General features: G+C 43.1%; 1 protein-coding gene across 2 annotated transcripts in view; it reads left to right on the top strand.

Annotated features, from left to right (window-relative positions):
* uif (sushi, von Willebrand factor type A, EGF and pentraxin domain-containing protein uif) overlaps positions 1 to 25,158 on the top strand; it is a 203,195-nt gene that overhangs the window by 24,529 nt on the left and 153,508 nt on the right. For both annotated transcript variants that reach the window (XM_071664039.1, XM_071664038.1), the window contains exon 3: positions 17,253 to 17,280. In XM_071664039.1, the coding sequence (XP_071520140.1) occupies positions 17,253 to 17,280 (28 nt within the window). The remainder of the gene's footprint in view (positions 1 to 17,252; positions 17,281 to 25,158) is intronic.

The following is a 25,158-nucleotide window of genomic DNA, read 5'->3' as shown; positions in this document are numbered from 1 at the left end:
GTATGTATGATCAAATTATCCCGTATGTATGATCAAATTATCCCGTATGTATGATCAAATTATCCCGTACGTATGATCAAATTATCCCGTATATTTGATCAAATTATCCCGTATGTATGATCAAATTATCCCGTTTGTATGATCAAATTATCCAGTATGCACGATCAAATTATCCCGTATGCATGATCAAATTATCCCGTATGTACACCAGCTACAGTAATGCCTTTATCTCTCAAAACCTGATGGGTCTCTGAGTGTGCTGTCTTACCTTCATCATTCCTCTACGTCAGTTGTATCATCCTCAAACACCCATTTCAGCAGCAACCTATATTCGAATCTCATTGTTCTCATATATTTCACAAACCATGGTCTACCTTCAAGAGTAGATTTCCTATTTGTAAATCAGTTCGACTTTATATATATATATATATATATATATATATATATATATATATATATATATATATATATATATATATATATATATATCTTTCAAACTATTCGCCATTTCCCGCGCTAGCGAGGTAGCGTTAAGAACAGAGGACTGGGCCTCTGAGGGAATATCCTCCCCTGGCCTCCTTCTCTGTTCCTTCTTTTGGAAAATTAAAAAAAAAACAAAGAAAAAAACGAGAGGGGAGGATTTCCAGCCCCCCGCTCCCTCCCCTTTTAGTCGCCTTCTGCGACACGCAGGGAATACGTGGGAAGTATTCTTTCTCCCCTATCCCCTATCCCCTATATATATATATATATATATATATATATATATATATATATATATTACCTTCTCATGACCTTTGAACTTTCACCCCAACTCATGCCCTCCACATTCCTCACTTTCACAGTCCTGTAACATCCAGTGACCTCGTGTGGGGTTGGGGGAGGGGGGATAACCCTCGCTCACCGGAATTTGTTTTCCCTGATCTTCATCACCCATTGTCTTCAGCCATTTTAATTTTATGGCTGCTAAGACGACACAGGTAATTGAATTTCTCTGATCACGGCCTTTTCTTATTATATATATATATATATATATATATATATATATATATATATATATATATATATATATATATATATATATACACACACACGAGTCCACGGAGAAATGAAACACGATAAGTTCCCAAGTGCACTTTCGTGTAATAATCACATCATCATGGGAGACACAAGAAAGAAATATGTAAGTTGATTTACAACGAAGAGACGTAGCTAGGACGCCATTTGTGTGTGTAATACACAGTACGGAATCTGGCTTAATGACCTATGGTAGTTGGTAGCCATTCAACCTATCAACATACATACATATAAACTTGCATGTTATAACAATTCCCATCCACTGAGATACAAAGTTTGGATTAGAAACAAATTTGTATCAATCTGTCCCATGTTTATTGCTGCCGACTCCGCCATTAACTTAATCCTGACTGGCCCAAACTTCACATTGTTTTTCCACATAGTGTATGTCACCCTCCTTACACACACACACACACACACACACACACACACACACGTGGACCACAGTGGTGTAACGGTAAGCGTTACAGACCGTCTCGCTTGCACGGGCTGCCTGGGACCGAACCCCTCGTAGGCTCGAACCCTGGTCGCGGCAGCTGGGTCGACTATCCACCCACCCAGCTGTTCGTAAGACACAAATAGTAATCACACACACACACACACACACACACACTTACCTATGGTTGTCGTTCATTAAGCTCTGTGGTTCGTGTCAAATTAATTGTGTGTGTGTGTATATATATATATATATATATATATATATATATGCGAATAAAGTGTATATGAACGCGCACCTTCATAGAACATACAAAGCTTTTGCTTTTTCGCTGTCTCCCGCGTTAGCGAGGTAGCGCAAGGAAACAGACGAAAGAATTGCCCAACCCGCCCACATACACATGTATATATATACACGTCCACACACGCAAATATACATACCCATACATCTCAATGTACACATATATATACACACACAGACATATACATATATACACATGTACATAATTCCTACTGTCTGCCTTTATTTGTTCCCATCGCCACCTCGCCACACATGGAATAACAACCCCCTCCCCCCTCATGTGTGCGAGGTCGCGCTAGGAAAAGACACCAAAGGCCCCATTCGTTCACACTCAGTCTCTAGCTGTCATGTAATATATATATATATATATATATATATATATATATATATATATATATATATATATATATATATATATATAAGAGTGGTTGTGTCATTCTTCGTCTGTTTCCTTGCGCTACCTCGCTGACGCGGGAAACAGCGATTAAGTATAATAACAATGATAATAATGAAATAGAGAGAGAGAGAGAGAGAGAGAGAGAGAGAGAGAGAGAGAGAGAGAGAGAGAGAGAGAGAGAGATTTGAATAACCATTCACCATAATACTAAAATGGTCGTATACATGAACTGTCAGGTAATCATCATACACACACCAGTTGGCAATACTGGAGTTCGAAAATAAACACACAAAGAAAACGGGAATGTAACCGAAAACAGCGAGACCATGATGATGTTGCGAATCTCAAGGAGTGTTTACGTCCACTCATCTCGCTGAGGCGTCGGGGGTGTAATGACTGTAATTAAGATGCTGTTGGCTAATGACTCAGGGCCATGGTGGTGGTGAGGGAGAGGAGAGGGGCAGGTGAGCCGGAAGCCAGCACATATATATCCGCCACCATAACATCCGCTGACATTGACCTTGTCAATGTCAGGTAGGTGTGTGTGTGTGTGTGTGTGTGTGTGTGTGTGTTTACTGCTGATATGGGGAGTTTGCTGTATACATGTGTACACCTCTGGTCCCGGATGTTATTCACAGTACACAGCATTATATGTTTTAAGTTACGTTTGAGACTAATGGTTAGTGACTCTCTCTCTCTCTCTCTCTCTCTCTCTCTCTCTCTCTCTCTCTAGATATGTATATTGTGAGTTGTTTTGAAAATATTTGAAATATAAAAGGCTGCTTGGAACATTTATGCATTCACTTTTATATAGGTAGGTAACAAAATATAAAGATGTTCTTCATCTTGTAGGAAAAGACCCATTGATCGAATATTACCTTGGCGTAGGTAGAGTTATAAGGGAAGTCACTCAGCCCAAAACATTTTTTTTTTAAAAATGATTCGATCCTAAACATGAAGTATTTTGAAAACGTCTTAATTCATCTGATAATCCGTGTAGATTATCTTTTATTTTCAAATATATTTAGGATTTATGTTGACCTGCCTAACAGATTAGATACAGATATCTATACAGGTAAAGAATTAATATGAAGGTGAGCCATATGTAACATGGGCAAGAACCAGACACGACATAGAAAGAAAATAACATGCATCCTCTCTCTCTCTCTCTCTCTCTCTCTCTCTCTCTCTCTCTCTCTCTCTCTCTCTCTCTCTCTCTCTCTCTCTCTCTCTCTCTCGTTACGGTTATTATAACACTAATGGTGTGAAGTTCATAGCCTAGTAGAGGGGGGATTGGGGTCTTGATCTTCCTGTGAAGATTTCTGTAGAGTGACAAGATTGTCTAATGGTTATGACCGAGAAATAGGAGAAAGTGGTGAAGAAATGTGCTCTCCGTGCGCCACGTCTACTGAAGTAGGCTGTGATATTACCCGATTTAAGTACCTTCAGTTGCTAAGGTGGCGTTTTAGAAAGGCTTTTAGATATCTGATCTGTGGAATTTTTATCTCTGGCCCTCCTGAGATTACTCAACTGCCGCCACTGACGTGAATAAAGGATTTATATATCTGTTGTTTAGAGTTTGTGATATGAAGGCTAGGCTGCTGCTTGTGTCGGTCCTTACAACACAGGGGAGGGTCGGATGAGTTGCGGGGACGGCTGGCTGAGGAACGCCCGGCGATTGGTGGAGGATGAGGCATGTATTGCTCCCATGTTTCTACCCTTGGAACAACAACCTCCCTTTCACCCTCAGTCATCCCTTATTCCTCCCTACGCTTCTCCTTCTCCATCCCAGTGGGTGATTACGTATGGGGAGACTGATGAACCATGTCATTAAGGCTTCTTGTACCAGTGGTGATCAGCTGACGACAGGGAATATATGGGAAAGTCATATAATAAGACGAGGTTATATATACCCACACAGCACTATAGATGGAGAGAGGATAATAAAACAGAGGGGTTTCTCCCCACCAACCACTGTAGATGGAGAACAGGATAGTAAAGCAAGACTCCTCCCCACCCACCACTATAGATGAAGACAGGATAGTACAGCAGAAGGCACCTCCCCACCCACCACTATAGATGGAGACAGGATAGTACAGCAGAAGGCTCCTCCCCATCCACACCACAACTCTCTCTGGCATCTCAACCGACAAGAAAATAGTTCTGAAGGAACGACGCTTAACTTAGAGTAACTGATTTGGGGAAACTTTAAAATTGTGGGGGAAAACTTTTTAGAATTGTGTGAGCAGAAAATTTTCTGTTCTAGTTTCAGCCGTGTGATATTATATGGATTTTTTTTTTTTTTTTGAAATACGACCATAGTGAACTGTCATACCTGGACTGGTTTTATTAATTTATATAAACGATTTTACCAATGCACGTTCAGGCGCCGAACCTAAGCCATTAGACAGACAGACGGACATCTTTCCATTGAACCACTGTTACCAATTGTTCGATTCCGTGAAAAAAAAATTTCAGTGAAAAAAAAATTCTTTTTTATATCTGATTCAGATGTATTGATAGTCTTTGGGGAGAGTCACTGATGCCATTTCCCTCCACCCCAGTGATAGTCGGGTGGCCGTCCCCCGGGGAGTAAGTGGGTGGAGAGGCTATGAAAACCTCCCCCCCTTCTCTCCACAACCCACCTCCTGACGTCATGGTCGGCGGCTTGGGAGGGCAACCATAGCCCTATTTCCTCTTCCCCTCCTCCTCCCTCCTCCCTCCCTCCCTCCGTCGGGTGGAGCCAGCTTAATGTTGGGGGGGGGGGGGGTGTAATATATCATCAATATGGGTCACTGGACCAATCAGGCAGTTAGCGTGGCGGCGGCGGCGGCGTGGTGGTTCGGTCGTTAGTTCGCCCGTGGTAAAACCCTGTTATTTTACACGTGGGTGTGTGGTTAACTTTCCTTGTGGTACTCTGTCATTTAACTGTCTCATGTGTGTGTGTGTGTGTGTGTGTGTGTGTGTCACAAGTGAAGGGGTTGCAGTAAACATATGACCACTGGGGTGGGAACTGTATAATTGTTATAACGCATTTTGCTATGGTTGTGAACTTGATTATATCGTTGTGGATGTGGAGAGAGTGTCTGGCCACTGGGAAGGTATAGTGAATTATCCTCAAATACAAAGATTACTCCAGCAAAGTTGTATGTTCAAACACACACACACACACACACACACACACACACACACACACTAGGGCTCCTTATTTCCCCGCGTGAGTGAGGAACAGATGACTGAGCTTTGGAGGAAAAAAAAAGAAAATCTTCGCTTGGCTCCTTCATCTGTTCCTTTTCTTTGGGGGAGATAATACAGGAGTGGAGGATTTCCAACTCCCGCCTCTCTTAGTCGCCTTCTACGATGCGTAGAAGAATCATGGGTTGTATTTTTTTCTCCCATATTTCCAGGAATATATATATATATATATATATATATATATATATATATATATATATATATATATATATATATATATATATCCCTGGGGATAGGGGATTAAGAATACTTGCCACGTTTTCCCTGAGTGTCGTAGAAGGCGACTAAAAGGGGAGGGAGCGGGGGGCTGGAAATCCTCCCCTCTCATTTTTTTTTTAATATTCCAAAAGAAGGAACAGAGGGGGCCAGGTGAGGATATTCCAAAAAAGGCCCAGTCCTCTGTTCTTAACGCTACCTCGCTAACGCGGGAAATGGCAAATAATTTAAAAGAAGAAAAAAAAAAAATATATATATATATATATATATATATATATATATATATATATATATATATATATATATATATATATATATATTCATTCATTCATTCACGTGTTCATGTATACAAAAAGGCTTTCCATGCCTTACCAAGGTAGCGTCAGGAACAGAATATCAATGACTTCATTTGCACACATCCACTCACTGGCTGTCATGTGTAATGCACCGAACCTACAGCTCCCCATCCACTACCAAGTCCCACAGACACTCCCGTGGTGTAATGACCTTGCCGCTTCGTATATATCCTGGATTAGCCCAGTGGCAGCAGCACCTCGCCTCCTGTAGACCCACACCAATCAGAGTCATCCTAATTCCATGCATACCTCTGAGCCCCGATACCCCTCCCACACAGCCTCTTATCAGTCAGCCATTCGTGCTCTTTCTTATCCACCCTCCTCCCATCCTCCCATCCACTTCTGACACATACATCATCTTGATCTTTCGTCCCTCGCCATCTCCGTGTGTCCGACTCAACCCACCACACCCGTATAGTCAGTTCTACCCATTGCACGTACTACCACACATTGTTCTCTGTTTTTTCCTGGTACGATCAACGCGCCTCACGTCACATACAGTCTCAGGCATTTTGTTTTCTATCATGATCGTCCTCTCACGTTCTTGTTGAATACAGAACCCAAAACTCGCACCCATATAGCACTGTCGTTATTACTGTACCATCAGCCATACCCCCACACAGATAATAGCCTCTCCTTACACACACACACACACACACACACACACACATCATAGTGCACCCAGGACATTCGCCTTCCCTCCCTCCCTTCCTGTCCCACGCTGTGAACCCCTTCAGCTCCCATGGTTCCCTCTGCTGCAAAGTCATCTTCCAGGTATCCAAAGCACTTCACTTCTCCTTCCTCCCATTCAGACCTTATCCGCAAGATGAAACCGCAGTTGTCGCAAGCGGGACTCATCAAGGAGCCATGTCCCACCCGCTTCCAGTGAGGTCGAAGGTCGCTCGGGGTCATTCTGGGTTGGACCATCGTCAGGAGGAGGTTTAGAGCAGGTGTGTGTGTGTGTGTGTGTGTGTGTCACACTGAGCAGTCGCGGTATAACACACACACACGACCAACGATAGTGTAGTGCGTGGGTCCTCCTTATTCGTGGTGAGGTCGACCGTTCGTAATGGCAGCGAATGTTTCGTGCGTCGCGTGTTCAGTGTATGGGACAGATGAACGATTCTTACTGTCGACACTCAAATGCAGCGACCTACACAGGCTTGAATGTAGAATCGTGAGAGTTGAAGGGTATGTAGTGGTGACTTGTGTGAGATGTTAAGTGTAGACGAGTCGTTTTGTCCCACACTGTCAGTGGACAGGGTGCACACACACACACACACACACACACGTGAGGCTGGGCTTGCTGGACAGGAACTGCTCCTGTGTCTCTCCTGCCTCGCCTGACGGGCCATGGTGGCTCGGGAGGGGTACCTCCTACATGTCCGTGGTGACTGTGAGGACTCCCGTGCCTGACGACAGTGACTCATGGGGTGGGTGTCCCCTCCTTGCCTGACGATGGTGACTTTTGGAGTCCTCCACCTGACGATGGTGACTTTTGGAGTCCCTTACCTGACGATGGTGACTTTTTCGGAGTCCCTCACCTGACGATGGTGATTCGGGGGCGGGGAAATTCCCCTTGCGTGAGGGCGGTGACTCTATATAAGGAATTTCTGCTTCCTGAAGGTGCTGACTCTCAGGGGGTTTCTGTCCTGCGGTGCGTTCGCCTCTGATCAACAGAACATGACCAGAGGCGCTGATGCTGGACCCCCCCACAGCCAAGGCTCTCAAAAAAAAAAAAGCAGTGTGTCTATCTATGTGTGTGGACATGGAGTGTGGATGTTGCCCCAGGCGGATGTGGGGCTGTGGGAGGGCTGTGATCCACATGTGGCTGTTAAAAGATGTTTGAATACCTTGCCTCTACTGTGTTTGGTACCGGTGTGAGGCAAGGGTGCGACGCCCAGCCTCATAGGTATCACCACCTCGTGTGCTGTGCTCTGGACAAGTCGTTCCTGCTCTGAGGTTGGACAGGTAGGTCTGTCTGTGCCTGCCAGTGAGCCCCGGGGTCACACCCGAAGACGCACCATTTCCTTTCCTCAAGTAAACCCTGTGTATGGAGAAGGTAACTATACCATGAGACTCGAGGATGTTGTCCCTCTTGTATTAGAAAAAGCTCTGCCATGATTATTTCTGCGGTTTTTGAGCCTGTCTGGAGATGTTGTAAATTGTAAAGTTTGTGGCGGTGGCCAGGGATCTGGACACAGACTGGAACACTGTGTCTTAGACTGTGAAGAGAACAGAACCTTTCGAGGATGAGATCCAACTGTATCCTGGAAAAAATATGGTACAACACCCTATCTTTGGTTATGAGATACCTGACATTCTGATGCTGTATCCACATTTTGCATTGAGCGAATGAGTTGACCGTATGGAACACTGAGGCTTTGGTTATGAACCAACTTTGTCATGGTTATCTGGCCGTTAGATTGTGGCAAAGGCTTCCGTGTAATCCCGTATAGACGACGAACACGGGAGTCCACACTAAGGCAACGTGTAAATTTAAAGCGATCTGCCTCAAGAAGTGAGGGCGATATAAGGGAAGGAGGGTCATGTATGCTCTCTCTCTCTCTCTCTCTCTCTCTCTCTCTCTCTCTCTCTCTCTCTCTCTCTCTCTCTCTCTCTCTCTCTCTCCTCCTCCTCCTCCTCCTCCTCCTCCTCCTCCTCCTTATATCAAGGTAGTGGAGGAGGAGGTCCTCCGTGCCACTACTCACCAGACCTACTTACAGACGTTCGTCTGCGGTGGGTTCAGTGGCCTACTGCTGACGAAGGTCCGGTTGTACTGGCGGCGTTTGATGTAGCCGTAGTCATGCTCTGTCGGCAGCCAGTGGGCCTCTCTCTCTCTCTCTCTCTCTCTCTCTCTCCCCCCACGCCATGTTGTGGTCGTAACGTCAGAATTACTGTAGCGGGACTTGGAAGGAAGCATCGCCTACCACCTCCTCCTCCTCCTCCTCCTCCTTGGGTTATATTACACAGGTGGAGAGGAAGTCATGAGCGAGTACCTCAATCAGAGATTCCATCCAGAACTGCACTTATGTGTGAGGGTCCGCCGTGGTGTCCAGTGGAGACCATAGTGGCTCGACTGCTGTGGTGATGATGAGACAACCACACTGAAGGAATGTTTTTGTTGACCACTATATATATATATATATATATATATATATATATATATATATATATATATATATATATATATATCCCTGGGGATAGGGGATTAAGAATACTTCCCACGTATTCCCTGCGTGTCGTAGAAGGCGACTAAAATGGGAGGGAGCGGGGGGCTGGAAATCCTCCCCTCTCAATATTTTTTTAATTTTCCAAAAGAAGGAACAGAGGGGGGCCAGGTGAGGATATTCCAAAAAAGGCCCAGTCCTCTGTTCTTAACGCTACCTCGCTAACGCGGGAAATGGCAAATAGTTTAAAGAAAGAAATATATATATATATATATATATATATATATATATATATATATATATATATATATATACATTTTTTTTTTTTAACTATTCGCCATTTCCCGCGTTAGCGAGGTAGCGTTAAGAACAGAGGACTGGGCCTTTTTTGGAATATCCTCACCTGGCCCCCTCTGTTCCTTCTTTTGGAAAATTAAAAAAATATTGAGAGGGGAGGATTTCCAGCCCCCCGCTCCCTCCCATTTTAGTCGCCTTCTACGACACGCAGGGAATACGTGGGAAGTATTCTTTCTCCCCTATCCCCAGGGATATATATATATATATATATATATATATATATACATATATATATATATATATATATATATATATATATGTATACCTATGAGCCCACAGAGGGGAATTTATGGGAAGAACAGATGACAGGAGACTCTATGGTCCATGAGGAGGTTGTCTAGTTATAATAATTGTGAGAGAAACAGGACTGTAGAGCAGAAGACACCTTCCCTCCCTCCGGCTCAACGGGTGGATTAAAGAAATGAGGAAAGACACCGTGTCATATGGGATAAATATACTGCCTTTGGAAATTTTATAGGGAAGTGTGCACGGAAGGTTCCCTCCTTCATGAGTAGAAGCAGCTGACACTTCGTTCTGTCTCCCTGAAGAAGACGTATTCACTCACGTATTTGTCTAGCTGTTATGCGAAGGTTTGGATAATCTTTCTATTTACTGCATCGGAAGGTAGTGTGTTCCAAGTGTTCTAGAACTCCGTTGCTGAAGAAAAAATATATATAAATTACTCTTGTCACATCTCCATCTTCCTGATACCGTTATTTCTGGACAGCGAATTCGATGATAACCGCGCCAGACCGCAGACAAGGAGGCCTGGGATGTGGCGGTAGTGCGAGTCGGTTGTGTTGATCATAAACAACTCACACGAGAGAGCCATCCCTTACCATAACACCGTCCAGTTCACCGCTTCGGTTCCAAACTGGACGGTTGTATAACACTTTCCGTAGACGGTGGTTTGCAGTATGATGGTACGGAGCAAAGCTTGGATATGTCGGCTTGACTATCGTACCACAGCGTCATAATTCACGTACACCCCCCGTGGCTAAACGTAGTGCCGCTGTGCTCTGTTTTTTTATAATATGGGTTATAGTAAACCATAATTTTCTCTGAGTAACGTTGGAGTGATAAAAGAAAACGGGTACTGGCTGGATTTATCACGTATTCAGGACAGCAACATCCTCTCATTGTTAGCAAACATGGCTTACATGGCTTACAGGCTTAAATCACCCTTTTTTTGTTCTTCTTCACTCGCGCCTGTGACTGGGAGCGGTCATATCAGCACATCCACCACATAAAAATCAACTTAACCATCTCACATTTCATCTAACTCAACCTAACTAACCATCAGAGGGTCATCAAATTCTACCTAACATCTTACTTACCATCGTTTCACTCTAAACCTAACACCAGCTATACCGCCATTCTCGTCACTCTAATCACCCACGTCACCCGATGCGTCACCCTAATCATCCACGTCACCCGGTGCGTCACCCTAATCACCCATGTCACCCGGTGCTTCACCCTAATCACCCACGTCACTCGGTGCTTCACCCTAATCACCCACGTCACCCGGTGCGTCACCCTAATCACCCATGTCACCCGGTGCGTCACCCTAATCACCCACGTCACCCGGTGCGTCACCCTAATCACCCACGTCACCCGGTGAGGTGGGAGGATGGGGAGTGGCCCGGGTGTCGACGCGTCAGTACCACACACCTTTCCTCTGGTCCTGGGAGGAGGAGGATCCGGCTGTAACTAACCTCCTTAAGGGGTTGCCTATCACATCGGCTGGGGGGTTGAAACCTGTAGCCTTGATGCTGAATTGTTCTGTTCTTGTGTTCTGACGAGGAGCGGACGGACGTACAGGTTCTTCTCCAACGTCTCTATAAAATATTTTAAGCCGAAACTGAAACGACTTCTTTGTTTCTCGTTGATTGCTATTGTGGTCTCTTTTCTATAACGTGACTTAACGATATTTGTATTAAACGTATCATACGAACTATATATAAATATGTTGAGAATTATCTTGGCATTGCCCAATTTACTCTTCACGAATCGTTAACTCGGAGTAATCTCAAGAGACGCATTGTAAGAACCTGAATATTCGCCGGGAATTGGTGTTAAATTGGCGAATTTGCGAGTCTTTAGGAAGATCTGCCCGTCACCCAGACCGGAAACTGCCATTGTGTGCTTGGTAACGCAGGTGGGCCCGGCGGGTGGGCTGGGCGGACGACCAGCGTCCGGGTACCCGAACGACGCACGAGCCCCAGCAGGACATGCCCACCTTCAGATCAACCAACTTTCTTTTTTCGATCTTTCCTCCGATTGGCTAGCGACTCGGTGACTAATGCCACTGTAGCTTCCAGAATGGTGTGTCTACTATTATCATATCATATTTTGCTCTCGTCTACCTTCGTAGAAGTCTCAATTCCCAAAGTTGTTTCTTAGAATTTTCCTTAAATGGAGTTGCGACGGCATTTTTCCAAAGGCGATAGCGTTATCGGCCGATATGTGGCCACCGTATGCAAAGACGAGACCATCTTGCTTCATGATAACACCATTGCAAGTTGGTGTATGATAACTAGTAAACGCCAGCGGCCCCTGCAGGTAGGCGAGCCGTTCCTCAAAGTCTTTGTTCTGGTACCTGTGTGAAGGGCAGGAGGGAGCGACCCCCGCTCATGGACGACACATAATTACTTCCTCTTGCTGGATTGACCGCCACTCACTGCCTCACTGCGTCTGAAGAACTTATCTTAACATTTCACTCTACAGAGCTGCGGAGGGGAGGAAGTTATCTGTGTAATATAGACGTTATTCTGCTCGTGTAAACGTAAGAAATTCATTTGTAAACTATACGAAAAGACATTTCTGTCTGTGTTTATCCTTGGTATCTTATGGAGTAGGTGTTGTCGCCCACTCGAATCATCTTTATCATCTATAAGGTATTGCTCAGGGCGTAGATCTTGAGGGGTCGGTAACCATAATGTATTTGAAGAGAGGCGTCTCCTCCCGCCATCTGTCGCCTTCCTGGAGATGGTCGACGTTCCTAACCTGCCATTACATGCACGCAACCTAGTTGAGTAGATGACAGTCCTGGTGCTTCTCTTGTGGGTACTTAGGTATTCGGATCAAATGTTTTTCCTACGTACGAGTTTACATCTTTTTAATGAGCGAAATTCCGGGATTTGGTATCGACAATGACATTCATTTTTGCAGGGAAATGGGACTTGACATTTAAGTATTTCGTAGTGTAGTTAATCTGCCTCCCAAGATTGTTGGTAATATTCCATCTTATTCATCTCTTATATTGTGACAATTGAAAGACCTTGAAAACGAGAATTTTTTTCACTTTTTTTCGCTGATATTTTTCCGAGGTGCCCTTCATGTCGTTTTGGAGGACGACTGATTTAGCAAGAAACTGCTTCAACACCAACACCTTGGCCAACAGCGAGGATGACTAGGTACATTGCTGGATTTAGTAGCCACCCGTAGCAATGGTCATTAAGCCAAAATCCCAACCAAGTCTTGTCAAACACGTAAACAAAAACTTGTTAGCATTAGAGGACGAGGCTTCACTGTCAAAATATGTCGTGTTAAACTGCTGCTAATGTACGATAATTACTGATTACATACGTACGGCCGGTGCTGCCATCTGTCGGGTTACCATTACACTGTGTGATTTAATTGTTGCAGACCTGGTGGTCATATGCCTGGAGCTGGCTCAGAGTGGCTGAGCTTTTACAGATATTAAGGAGAAATGTGTCACTTGCACTACTACGTAGATGTAATAGTTTACAAGAGGACCAAATAAAATGAAAGTAAGAAAATGGGTAACAATTGAATTGTTTCTGAGCCAGCACGAAGGGCTGACTTAAGGAATAGTAATACACCTGTGACATATGACACTTAAAAGTCGGTAAGTGTTCGAGAAGTCTGCCTCACAAGCGTAATGTTTGAGCGTAGATAAGTGACCTACGCAAAGCTGAAGGGTCCCCGGGGGCCCGGTTCCACCTCAGGCCGGGATGGCAAGGGCTGCAGGGTATGTGGGACGCTCCTGGTTCTTGGAAGCCGAAACCTGTTTGAGTGTAGCGGACGAAACTTGTGAAGTCACTGCGCATGAGAGAGGCACTTCTTTATCCTCGCTATAGACCCTTATCGAGTCACATTCATTACTCCTATGAAGATCAAAAGTGTAAAGACAAACGGTTTAAATATTTTAGTTATAAGCGATAGGGTGTTAACTCTGAGAACCTATAATAATCCATTGGTGTGGCTCATTTCGGCCTTTTATGTTGTTAATAGTTGATGAATTATTTGGCTTGGAATCCAGGAGACAACATTTAAAGCCTAGAAAAGAATTTTAAAAGAAACTGTGATATGGAATTTCCTGTGATCATGTGGAGGCGGACGTGAAAAATTAAAAGTACAAGTTATGTATATTCTATTCTTAGAGATGAATTGACTTCCTCCGCAGTCAGTGAGGCTGAAGGATCCTACGGGTTGTGACTGGAGGCATTGATTATCACGATTAATACACACACGCTAAGGAGTAATTTGGAAAAAAATAATACATCCTTTTGTCATTGCCGAGAAACAGTGGAAATGGAATGCTGAAGAGTATTGCTTCGTTCACAGGTGGGTAAAGCGAACCCGCAGCAGTGGAGCCATACCGGCGATACACGAACTAAAGACGCGTTCAGAGAGCAAGACGGGATTAATATTTCAAGTGTCAGACGAGGTGTTCGATGCGCCACTGGTGATGGTTCCGTGGGGGAGGTGGAGGAGGGATACAGAGACACTGTTACCAACTTTGAGGGAAAAACCTCTCAATTTTCCTTTAGGCTATGATAAATGTTATTCAATGACTAATTATTTATTCAGATCAGTGTTCGTACGGTATATGTAAGATTGTTTTTATAGATAATGGTTATTAGAGGGATAAATGGTTCGTCAAACTACTAAGTAGGAAATGTTGGATAGGCGAGCGAGATGCGGTCGGGGTGGGGATGCCAAATACTTCTTGATATTTTATTCATCTTGAATGACAGTTTGCATTCTCATTATTTTTTTTTAACAAGTTTTGAGCTTGGTGATACAACTTTACTGTGTATTTCAAGCATTTTAGAGTATGGTAGTGAATGCATATAACATCACCAGATGTATATATTTGAATATTTTAGATTTGCTGTGGTTACACATATATATATATATATATATATATATATATATATATATATATATATATATATATATATATATATATATACTACTGCTTTTAAAAAGCCATGCATGAAGTGCATAGTCATTAGAATTCTCTTTGTAGTCAAAGGACAATGTTTACTATCAGTGAATGTCCAAAATTCGTGAGCTTTGGATAGAAATATAATCTTTAGAATATCAATAACATTTTTACGCTTGAGTTGGCAGATATATTAGCATGATTACTCTTGCAATAAGTAGACTCGGGACAATATGAATCCGGATTTGTATGCAGAGGAGGCCGGGAAATCCCTCACAAGCGCGCACACATGTGGTGGAAGGAACGTCATGGAAAAGGATATAAAAAAAATCTCACGACTTGCCAAGGGCGCGGCTCAACCTAAATGTCGGAGTTGTTGGTCTATGCTTCTTGTACGCGGCTCCTGCATTCATTCGCTTAGCTGAAATAATATGGAGTGTGTGTGTGTGTGAAAATTACTTATTTGTACTTTATGGAGAGGGGGTTTTACACTATGGTTGCCCCTTCTCTAAACCTCTGTATGTGTGTACCGCGTCTTTATTCCTATGTGTTTCCACACGTGTGTGTGTGTGTGTGTGTGTGTGTGTGTGCACGAGTAAAGACAGTGTATACAAAGTGTATACAAGTGTATACAAAGTTAAGTGTATACAAAGTTAAGAGACGGGGCAAAACGAGTGTAAAACTGTCTCCCCATTGCACAAATAGTGATTACATGCACCCCAGCCTAGCCTTGTACCCGTGTATTGACCAGTCCCGAAGGGGAAGAAGAACACCTGGGGAGGAAGTGATCTGACTGCAACGCCCAGAATTTGAACCATGCGGTGGCTCGACACTTGCTGGGCTCGTGATGACTCACTAGCGTTGACCACTACACCACGGAAGTTCTAACATACACCCTGAAATGGAGTAATGAAGTAGAGGTTTTAGTAGCCGTCATTTATACCCAACAGCTTTCGTAGGTATAGAAAACGGAGAGAAATCTTGCAGGAGAGACTGATGGAATTACGTATATCTTTTAAAATCTCTCGTGACTGGACGGCGGCCTCAAGGTCCACCACAGCACAACCCGGAACATACCCCACCCAACCCGCCCGCCCGTCCTAGTTCAGGGTTGGTTGGGGAAGGTGGAGTGGTAGACATGTATCTATTCATGTGGTGCAAATATTTTTTTCATCGTATGTAAATACTGTAAGCAATTGTCTAATATTAACATACGAGTAAACTCTCTCTCTCTCTCTCTCTCTCTCTCTCTCTCTCTCTCTCTCTCTCTCTCTCTCTCTCTCTCTCTCTCTCTCTCTCTCCAGGTTTGTGATTGTGGCATATTGAGGCAGCAATTCAGTGCCTGTCAAGTTTCACTCCTGCACCTCCGGTTGCTATTACTTTGCCTCAACTCACCTGTAACACATGACAACACATAACTCACACGAGTCGTTCATCATGACGCAAGGCACTGAAGTACTGCCTCAATGCGCCATATGTATATATATATATATATATATATATATATATATATATATATTGCGCAATGGAACACAATTCAAGAATGTGTAAGAACAAATTACTGGAAATTATCTCTTGCGTTTTCTTGCTCCGTCACGAGGGCTGTGAAAAAAAAGAAGTTACATTATAGTTGTTGTAACAAAAGAAACATTAAGTTTTACGCATATTTTGCGTATTTCCGCTCTCTAAGAGTGGCGTGCGAGGGAACCATTCATTTCTCTCAGTTTAGAATATATGTTTAGGATATATGTGTCGGAGGTGGAGGGAGCGAGGAGAAGTGGGAGACCAAATTGGAGGTGGAAAGATGGAGTGAAAAAGATTTTGTGTGATCGGGGCCTGAACATGTAGGAGGGTGAAAGGAGGGCAAGGAATAGAGTGAATTGGATCGATGTGGTATACCGGGGTTGACGTGCTGTCAGTGGATTGAATCAGGGCATGTGAAGCGTCTGCGGTGAACCATGGAAAGCTGTGTAGGTATGTATATTTGCGTGTGTGGACGTGTGTGTGTATACATTGTGTATGGGGGTGGGTTGGGCCATTTCTTTCGTCTGTTTCCTTGCGCTACCTCGCAAACGCGGGAGACCAAAAAAAAAAAAAAAAAAAAAATATATATATATATATATATATATATATATATATATATTTTTCTTTCTTTCAAACTATTCGCCATTTCCCGCGTTAGCAAGGTAGCGTTAAGAACAGAGGACTGGGCCTCTGAGGGAATATCCTCACCTGGCCCCCTTCTCTGTTCCTTCTTTTGGAAAAAAAAAAAAAAAAAAAAAAAAAGAGAGGGGAGGATTTCCAGCCCCCCGCTCCCTCCCCTTTTAGTCGCCTTCTACGACACGCAGGGAATACGTGGGAAGTATTCTTTCTCCCGTATCCCCAGGGATAATATATATATATATATATATATATATATATATATATATATATATAAGACTTTAATAAAGATTTATTGCTTTTATTTTTTGAGTTGATTTTATTTTCTCTTCCACAGGAGGAGGGTCTGTTCCACTGCCCAGAAGGTGAGTTCACAAAAGGCATTTACATTCTCTCCGACGGCTGGAGGCGATGGTGGACAACCCTGGAAGTTCTGGTTTCCTGTTAATGTTGAGGACGTTGTCATTGTTATCCTTAATGTTAAAAAATGAAATGTTCGTGATATTTGTATGTGTGTGTGTGTGTGTAGCTTTGACATATTTGGTTCAAAACATTTTCCGTTATTGGATGTCTGGATTCGACATAATAACCGAAGATATTTCTTAAAGATTATTTCAGAATAACAAAAAAAAAAAAAGTTCCTGTGGACAATGCGGTCGTTAGTCTCAAGATAAATTGGTAGCTGTTCAACATTACAGCAGGGTTCACCGTCCGCTTGTACAGCGTGGGAACTCGCCCTTATGTGAAAGGAGAAAATGTCGCACATTTATGTAATCTCTTCCTTTTTCTCAGCATTGCCGTTCACCTGGTTGTGGCAGCCCAGGCGGGAGAGTTATATACCCAGAAGGGCTATGTCATACATTACCCTTGTCTGTTCTACTTTTCCATATCTGTTCTTTTTCCCTCTCACAATTCTCTATGTTTTAATTAAGGCCCGGCCTTGATGTGAACTCTTGTCCGTGACTGGAGCCTCCAACGTAAAAAAAAGAAAAATACTCATGTCATGGGGTAGAATGATAAATATATTGGTGGGAAGTGTGGAGAGGTTTGTAGAAAAATCATAATTTACGGTTGTGTGTGTGCGGGAGGTGTCCGGCAGCGAGAGTCAGGGTTGTGTTGCGAAGCTGGTACCACTGTGCCTGGGAACGAGTCTACCGTATTTCTCTGGGTGTCAAGTAAGGGTAAGGATCATAATTGCCATCGCCATATATATATATATATATATATATATATATATATATATATATATATATATGGCGATGGCAATTATGATCTTATATATATATATATATATATATATATATATATATATATATATATATATATATATATATATATATATATATATATATATATATATACATAGAGAGAGAGAGAGAGAGAGAGAGAGAGAGAGAGAGAGAGAGAGAATCACGTACGATAGCGTAAAACCAATAGGTCAGGAATCATGGAGGTAGTAAACGAATATAAAGTTTTGAGTCCCTGAGACACATCTGGTGTCACGTATATCCCGTGAACGCCACCAGACGAGAGCGAGGGACCTGTCTGTGCTTTAGGTTAATCGGAAGTTCACGACCTTCGCCTGAGAGGAACAAAGAATTAGAAGACAAAGGGGTTGGCATTCTCAGGCGCGAAGACTTTAACCTTACGGTGGATTGAGCAGAGTATCAATTGTGTTGATATAGAGACGCGTTCGGAGGTTCTGAAATGTCAAGAACTCGTCACGAACGGATGAATTGGGCTGTGGTAGAGCCTTTGACCCGATCCCCTAAGAGTCCGGTCAAAGGTTAGGTCATCGACCCTAGATCGTAGCGATGACACTTGGTTTGAAGATCTTGGACCTGTACCCAGAGGAGCCCGGTCAAAGGCTATGTAGGCCACTGTCCCTAATGGTCAAACTATCGTGCTTAAACGAGTTCAAGCCGATGGCGATCAGCAGAACAAGATATCTTAAGCTGAAGAACATGGTTGACAGTAATTAGGTGCGCTGATGCGAGGCACCAAGATTATAACCATGAAAGTGATTAGCGAAGTCTTTTAAAGGCAGTCCCTGAGGACACATTTAAGCTAGGCTTGTAAGTGTAAGGTTTGGATATATTATTCCGTGCGCTCAACTCGGCACCAGTCATGGAAAAAAAATGACTAGCGAATTAGTAGTCTTCCTGTACCAAAACTAACTTAAACCTAACTAGCTTAGAGATTGGTATCGTCTTCTGTAACCTGACCTAACCTAGAGATTGGTATAGTCTTCCGTACCTTAACTTAACCTATCCTAACTAGCCAAAAGATTGGTCTAGTCTTCCGTAACCTAACCTAACCTAGAGATTGGTCTAGTCTTCCGTAACCTAACCTAACCTGAGATTGGTATAGTCTTCCGTAACCTAACCTATCCTAACCTAGAATTAGTATAGTCTTCCGTAACCTAACCTAACTTAAACATAACTAGCCTAGAGATTGGTATAGTCATCCGTAACCTAACTTAAACCTAACTAGCCTAGAATTGGTATAGTCTTCTGTAACCTAACCTAACCTAGCCTAACTATCCTTGGCTTGAATATTTATGGAAGTAACTCCCGTTCTATTTCCGTTAAAGTTTGATTTACTTTCATGTTCTCATTTCCTTTGACGATCATACGATACTGCTATTGTCTTTTTTAATGACAGCTCTCTGGCAGTCAGAGTTTGATTACATACGACATTTTTCGTTTGAATTTTGTACGATATCCACATGATTGGATACTGTTTTCTACGACACGGCTATAAATAACGGATCCAGCCCCTGGTTAAATTGTATTATGAATCATATTGAAACAGGTCTGACGGTGCGGTAATGCAAGTCCATTGTTAGTTCAATTTTAGATCAACAGAATTCATAACAGACCTCAAGGTTGATTGATGAACTGGAGAGGGTGGCTTCGTACGTTTGATTACTATTTGTGTGTTTAACGTTACACACACACACACACACACGCGCGCGCACACACTATCTTAAACCGGGTACTCATTTATCGACCAGTCCCGAGGGGAGGCGTGAATAGCCACAGATTGGCTGTGGACCGACTGCTGCACCCAGAGTTCGAAACCCGGGCGTGTCAATGCGTGAATCGGTGACGCTCATGGCTATACAACATGAAATCCCATGTATGTGTTGTGTTTTCGTGGTGCAAAGGTTTTAGAATGAAGGTTAAGTAGTCTCCTGCTGAGCATTTTATTTCAACTTCCAAGACTTTTTTTTATATATATATGTTAATCGTTGCAATATATTGCCATAAAGGGAGGTTGTTATCATAGAGCTTACAACACTTAAGTTACATAAGTTATGGCTGTCTCCACTAGGCATTCCCACGATTGTGTGCGCGTAATGTTTGGTACCGTAACCCGCTGGACAAAATGGTGTATAATTGCTGTCTCATTATTGTGTTGATGTCAGTAAAGTCAGGTTTGCAATGTTTTACCAGAACTCGGGAGATTGAGCCATATTGTGTGTGAAATTGCATCCCGCGTCATGTTCTAATTACGTACATCAGATCAGGTTTGAGTTTTTGTCATTGTCGTATCGTACATGAATTATATATAGCTTAGGACGGATTATTTTGTGCCTGAGTTCCTACGGAATTATCAGCTGGCAAGTGTATCATAGTTCTTCAAGGGTTCGAAGTAACGAGGAAAAGTTTCCCATAAGTATTGTGACGGCGTGTTTAATATATATATATTTTTTTTTTTTTCAAACTATTCGCTATTTCCCGCGTTAGCGAGGTAGCGTTAAAAACAGAGGACTGGGCCTTTTTTGGAATATCCTCACCTGGCCCCCTCTGTTCCTTCTTTTGGGAAAAAAAAAAGAGGAGGATTTCCAGCCCCCGCTCCCTCCCCTTTTAGTCGCCTTCTACGACACGCAGGGAATACGTGGGAAGTATTCTTAATCCCCTATCCCCAGGGATATATATATATATATATATATATATATATATATATATATATATATATATATATATATATATATATATATATATATCAGTTTAAGGCTATTGTGGGTTTATATTTTTCATTAGCTTTAGCCTAGCCTAGTATTGCCAGTGAGGTGGGGAAAGGCTCGCACACTAGCGCTTGGGTCGGCTGTGGAAGGCGGATGGCTCCGTTGGGTGGATGTGCTGGTGGTGGTGGTGGTGGTAAATAATGAGAGGAGACAACCACCTGGTTTGTTTGGTAATGGTTTATATTGGTTGTTATGAGGTTAGTCATAGCCGTGAGGGGTTGGGGAAAGTCATGTGTGTTAGTGTTGTAGTTGTTCTCAGTTTTTATGTGATTGTAGCATGTTTGTTTAGTGCACGTAGTACTGTGATTGAGGATCTTATATATTTTACATAAGCTTGGTGAAAGGACTCACTTCTCCATTATAAAGGACGTTTATACGACAACAGAGTTTCAACAGAGTCACCCGCACTATCATGTCCAACTCCTAACTCTGCCAGAGCCCTTAGGCTCCTGAGGGCCTGGAGGCGCAAGGGGCAACACCGTTCAAGTATCTGACTTCGAACATTTCGAAACCACCGCCTCGGGCACATTCCACCGGTAACCGGGACACAACAGTGGGAAGGTTAAGTGGTTTTGTGTTGGTGTGAGTGCTTATGCCTTGGTGCCGGCGAGTGGTACCGGCTGAACAAGTGACTTAGGAGTACTGGTTGTGAATGAATTGGTTGATTCTAAAGGCATAAGATGGATGGAGGCGATATGGGGAAGACTCTCATGTGCCAGGACGTATAGGATCATTAGAGAATATAAAGATATAATAAAGTGGTGTAATGATATATAAAGAGGTGTAGGATATACTTATGGAAGGCACAGGCTAGATTTACAGTGGCAATACTAAAATTGCATTGGAATATGTTGTATGTTGTGGAAACGTCAGTAAGAGATTTTAAGATATGTTTTGTAGAAAATGGTATACACTTCAGCAGTATTATGTTGAAGGATGTAATCCATTATACTGGTGTAGCATAGAAATTGATAGTTATATAAACAGAAAGGATTATTGAGGTTGCTAGACTTTAGAATTATGTAAACATCAAATTGTTACATGATTACACCTTATACGAAAGCAGTGTCAAGTGATATAATGCAGGCATCTCTTGTGAATAAAGGTTTTTGAAACTGAAAAGTGTGTGTGTGTGTCATCTGCTGTAATGTCAGGTCCTGACAGGGTGTGGGCGGCACCTTACCGGGTGGAGGGGTGACCAGTGTTGCCACACCCGTTTGGCGCATCAACCTTTGGTCCCACCCTCTCCCCTCCACTTCTCAGGAAAGTGTTCAAAAGCGGTAATTTTCAATTTTCTTATGATAGATCATTGATACCTTATTTTCTAATTGATTTCTTACATATGCTTCACCAATTCGTTTTTATATCGGCATTACGAGCATATATTTGTGTATTTAGTACTTATTACATATTTCTTGTGCATTTCTTCTGATGTGGAGTATGGGTAAATGACTAAGTGTTATGATGGAGGTATCTTGAGTCTACATCGCCTGTATAGTGAGTTTACTTTGCCTTATATATTAGTCTACCTCGCCTGTATAATGAGCCCACCTCTCCCCATATCATGAGTTTACCCCGCCTTAATGATGAGTCTCGCCTGGCACGTATCGCCCACGTGATGAGTCTATCCCGCCCACCTATACGCATTGGCCACGCCCACGTCCTCGTAAAACCACCACCCCCTCACATTCCTGACGCCGCCGCCCACCTCCACAACTTAGCGTCGCGCGTGATCACTCGTGCTACACTACCCACATCCGTGTCCACCCACCGTGTTAATATTATTATTATTATCATAATTATTATTATTATTATTATTATTATTATTATTATTATTATTGTTGTTGCCGTTATGCTACTTTCGCTGGTGAATTTCTAGGTCGTTGTACGCAAGGATCTACCGTCATGTTCAGGGGGTCCTCATCCTGTGTGTATATATATATATATATATATATATATATATATATATATATATAAATTAGTGGAAATGATAGATACCATTGCATTTCTAGATCTGAGGCAGCATCGACTGTGGGCGTGCTAGGCTAACGGGCTGTGGTCGAGCCTGGCCGTGTATAATATTGAGGTCACTAGTGATATACGTAAGAACAGAGACAACCTGAAGGCACGACCCTCCACCCGACGGAGGTGGGTGTAGGGCGTCGTGCCTTCCCTCAAACCTGTTTGTTTCAACGTCATTTTGTTCACAGGCTCGCGCCTGCTTCTGAGGCGCTGGCTGTCGCCCTTTCCAAGCCTAGCTCGGGAAAACACTTCACCTAGATCTCTCTCTCTCTCTCTCTCCTGCGGTTTGAGCTTTTACAGTGATAGATCAGGACGTATCAAAATAGTCAGCACTTGGGGTAGACATCTCAAGCCACTGGGAGACCGAAGCTCGGAGGCTAGCCCGAGCGATAGCGATCACGGATACAGAATTACCAACACATCCATTCGTATGGTCGTCGCGCCTCGGGGACCCACCCGGCTGTAGGACCTCCGCCCTCTTGAATGTTGATAACCTAGGCGGCGTGAGGTGTTCTGCGAGAGAGAGGGAAAAACATAATATGGTCCTGCTTCGTGTACACCCAAGATCGAGTTGAAGAAAACACAAAATAATGTTGTCCACGAATCACGTAACTTCGTAATGTGTTAGTTGCGTTCGATATACTCTAGTTATAACGTTATTATTAGCAAGTTTTTTAACGGTGATATTTACACTTAAGACCTCTCCATACGACGAAACAATGTTTGATATTATGGTAATAAGATTCGTGTGTGAGCAATGAGGTGTATCCTCCCCATACCTTTGTCTCTTGAGTGGGACGCAGACGTGGCAATTATCAGCGCTGTTGACCCGTGTGCAGAGAGAGAGAGAGAGAGAGAGAGAGAGAGAGAGAGAGAGAGAGAGAGAGGGGTGGTAGGTTATGATTTTTATTCCTCAGGGGCGTCGGGGGGGAGGACGAGGGTAGGGCCGGCTACCCCCTGGGGGTGTTGCCAGATAACCCCAGGGTAAAAGGTCAGTGACAAGGCTAGGTTACATGCCAGAAAGCTGACTGGTCCTGAAGTTCGATATGAGTTTGAATTATTAGTCATCCCAGTGTTTTGTCTAGAACAAAAACCGATATTTAGATTGATTAATTGATTAGAATGATTAAGAACTGTGTCTTGGGTGTGGCGGCAACACAGGTTGCAGGGATATTTGTACTTAACGTATAAATCCAACAGAAAATGGATAACAGTGTACTGGTCTGATTAAGTCAGTGACTCAGTGTTGTGCGAATCGTCACACAATTATTCAGCGAAGGCCTAGGCTTCATTATTATTGCTGTGCGATGGCCAGCATGCTTGAGAAGAATCTATATGATTTAAATCCTTTGATCTTACAGATGCTTTCTTCCTCGAGTCCCTCGCACTGAAACTGTATTTAAACTTTTCCCTTTATGGAGAAAGAATTAGTTTTACCTACCACGAATGTAGATGTTGGTAAAACAAGACCAAAAAAAGACAGTTTGACTCGTAATGGAGGTTGATGGGTATTGGCGGTTATACATCAGCTTGGCGCCTCTGATACTACAGTTCGCATCCCTTGAGAATTTTTATGAAGGATCGTATCCCCTTGATAACATTTACAAAGGATCGTATCCCTTTAAGAATATGTACGAAGGATTGTATCCCCTTGATAACATTTACAAAGGATCGTATCCGTTTGAGAATATGTACGAAGGATTGTATCCCCTTGATAACATTTATAAAGGATCGTATCGCTTTGAAAATATTTACGAAGGAGTAGATCCTGTTAATGACCGCTCCTGATCTCTTCAATAGCTCAAAAGAAATGTATTAGCAGTTTTCAATCGTGTTATTCTCTCTAAGGATGGGCGGGAACTGTATTTCTTTCGTCCGGTCTTCATGACAACTGGTAGTTGAGGGGGAATAATGAGGCTGGTTGAAGGTTAGTTCATTAATGTCCCAGGAAGATGTATAGAAGTAAAGGAAATGGACTTGGATGTCTATAATGACGGGAGATTAAGGGAGGAGAGGGGTGGTGTGGATGGCGACCCCCGTCTCGCCCACACACCTGAACACCGCCAGTACCCCCGTAACTGTAAACTGTGTACCGTACCTCAAGTTTACACCTTGAGGTATACACACACACACACACCACAAGGGGGAGGGAGGAGGTAGCCGTCGTACCGGGAGGGGTGAGGGGTCA

Source organism: Panulirus ornatus, chromosome 8 (assembly GCF_036320965.1).
Source record: "Panulirus ornatus isolate Po-2019 chromosome 8, ASM3632096v1, whole genome shotgun sequence".
In the NCBI taxonomy this organism is placed as follows: domain Eukaryota; kingdom Metazoa; phylum Arthropoda; class Malacostraca; order Decapoda; family Palinuridae; genus Panulirus; species Panulirus ornatus.
The sequence above is the reverse complement of the archived record's forward strand: the minus strand, read 5'-3'. Positions and strand labels throughout refer to the sequence as shown.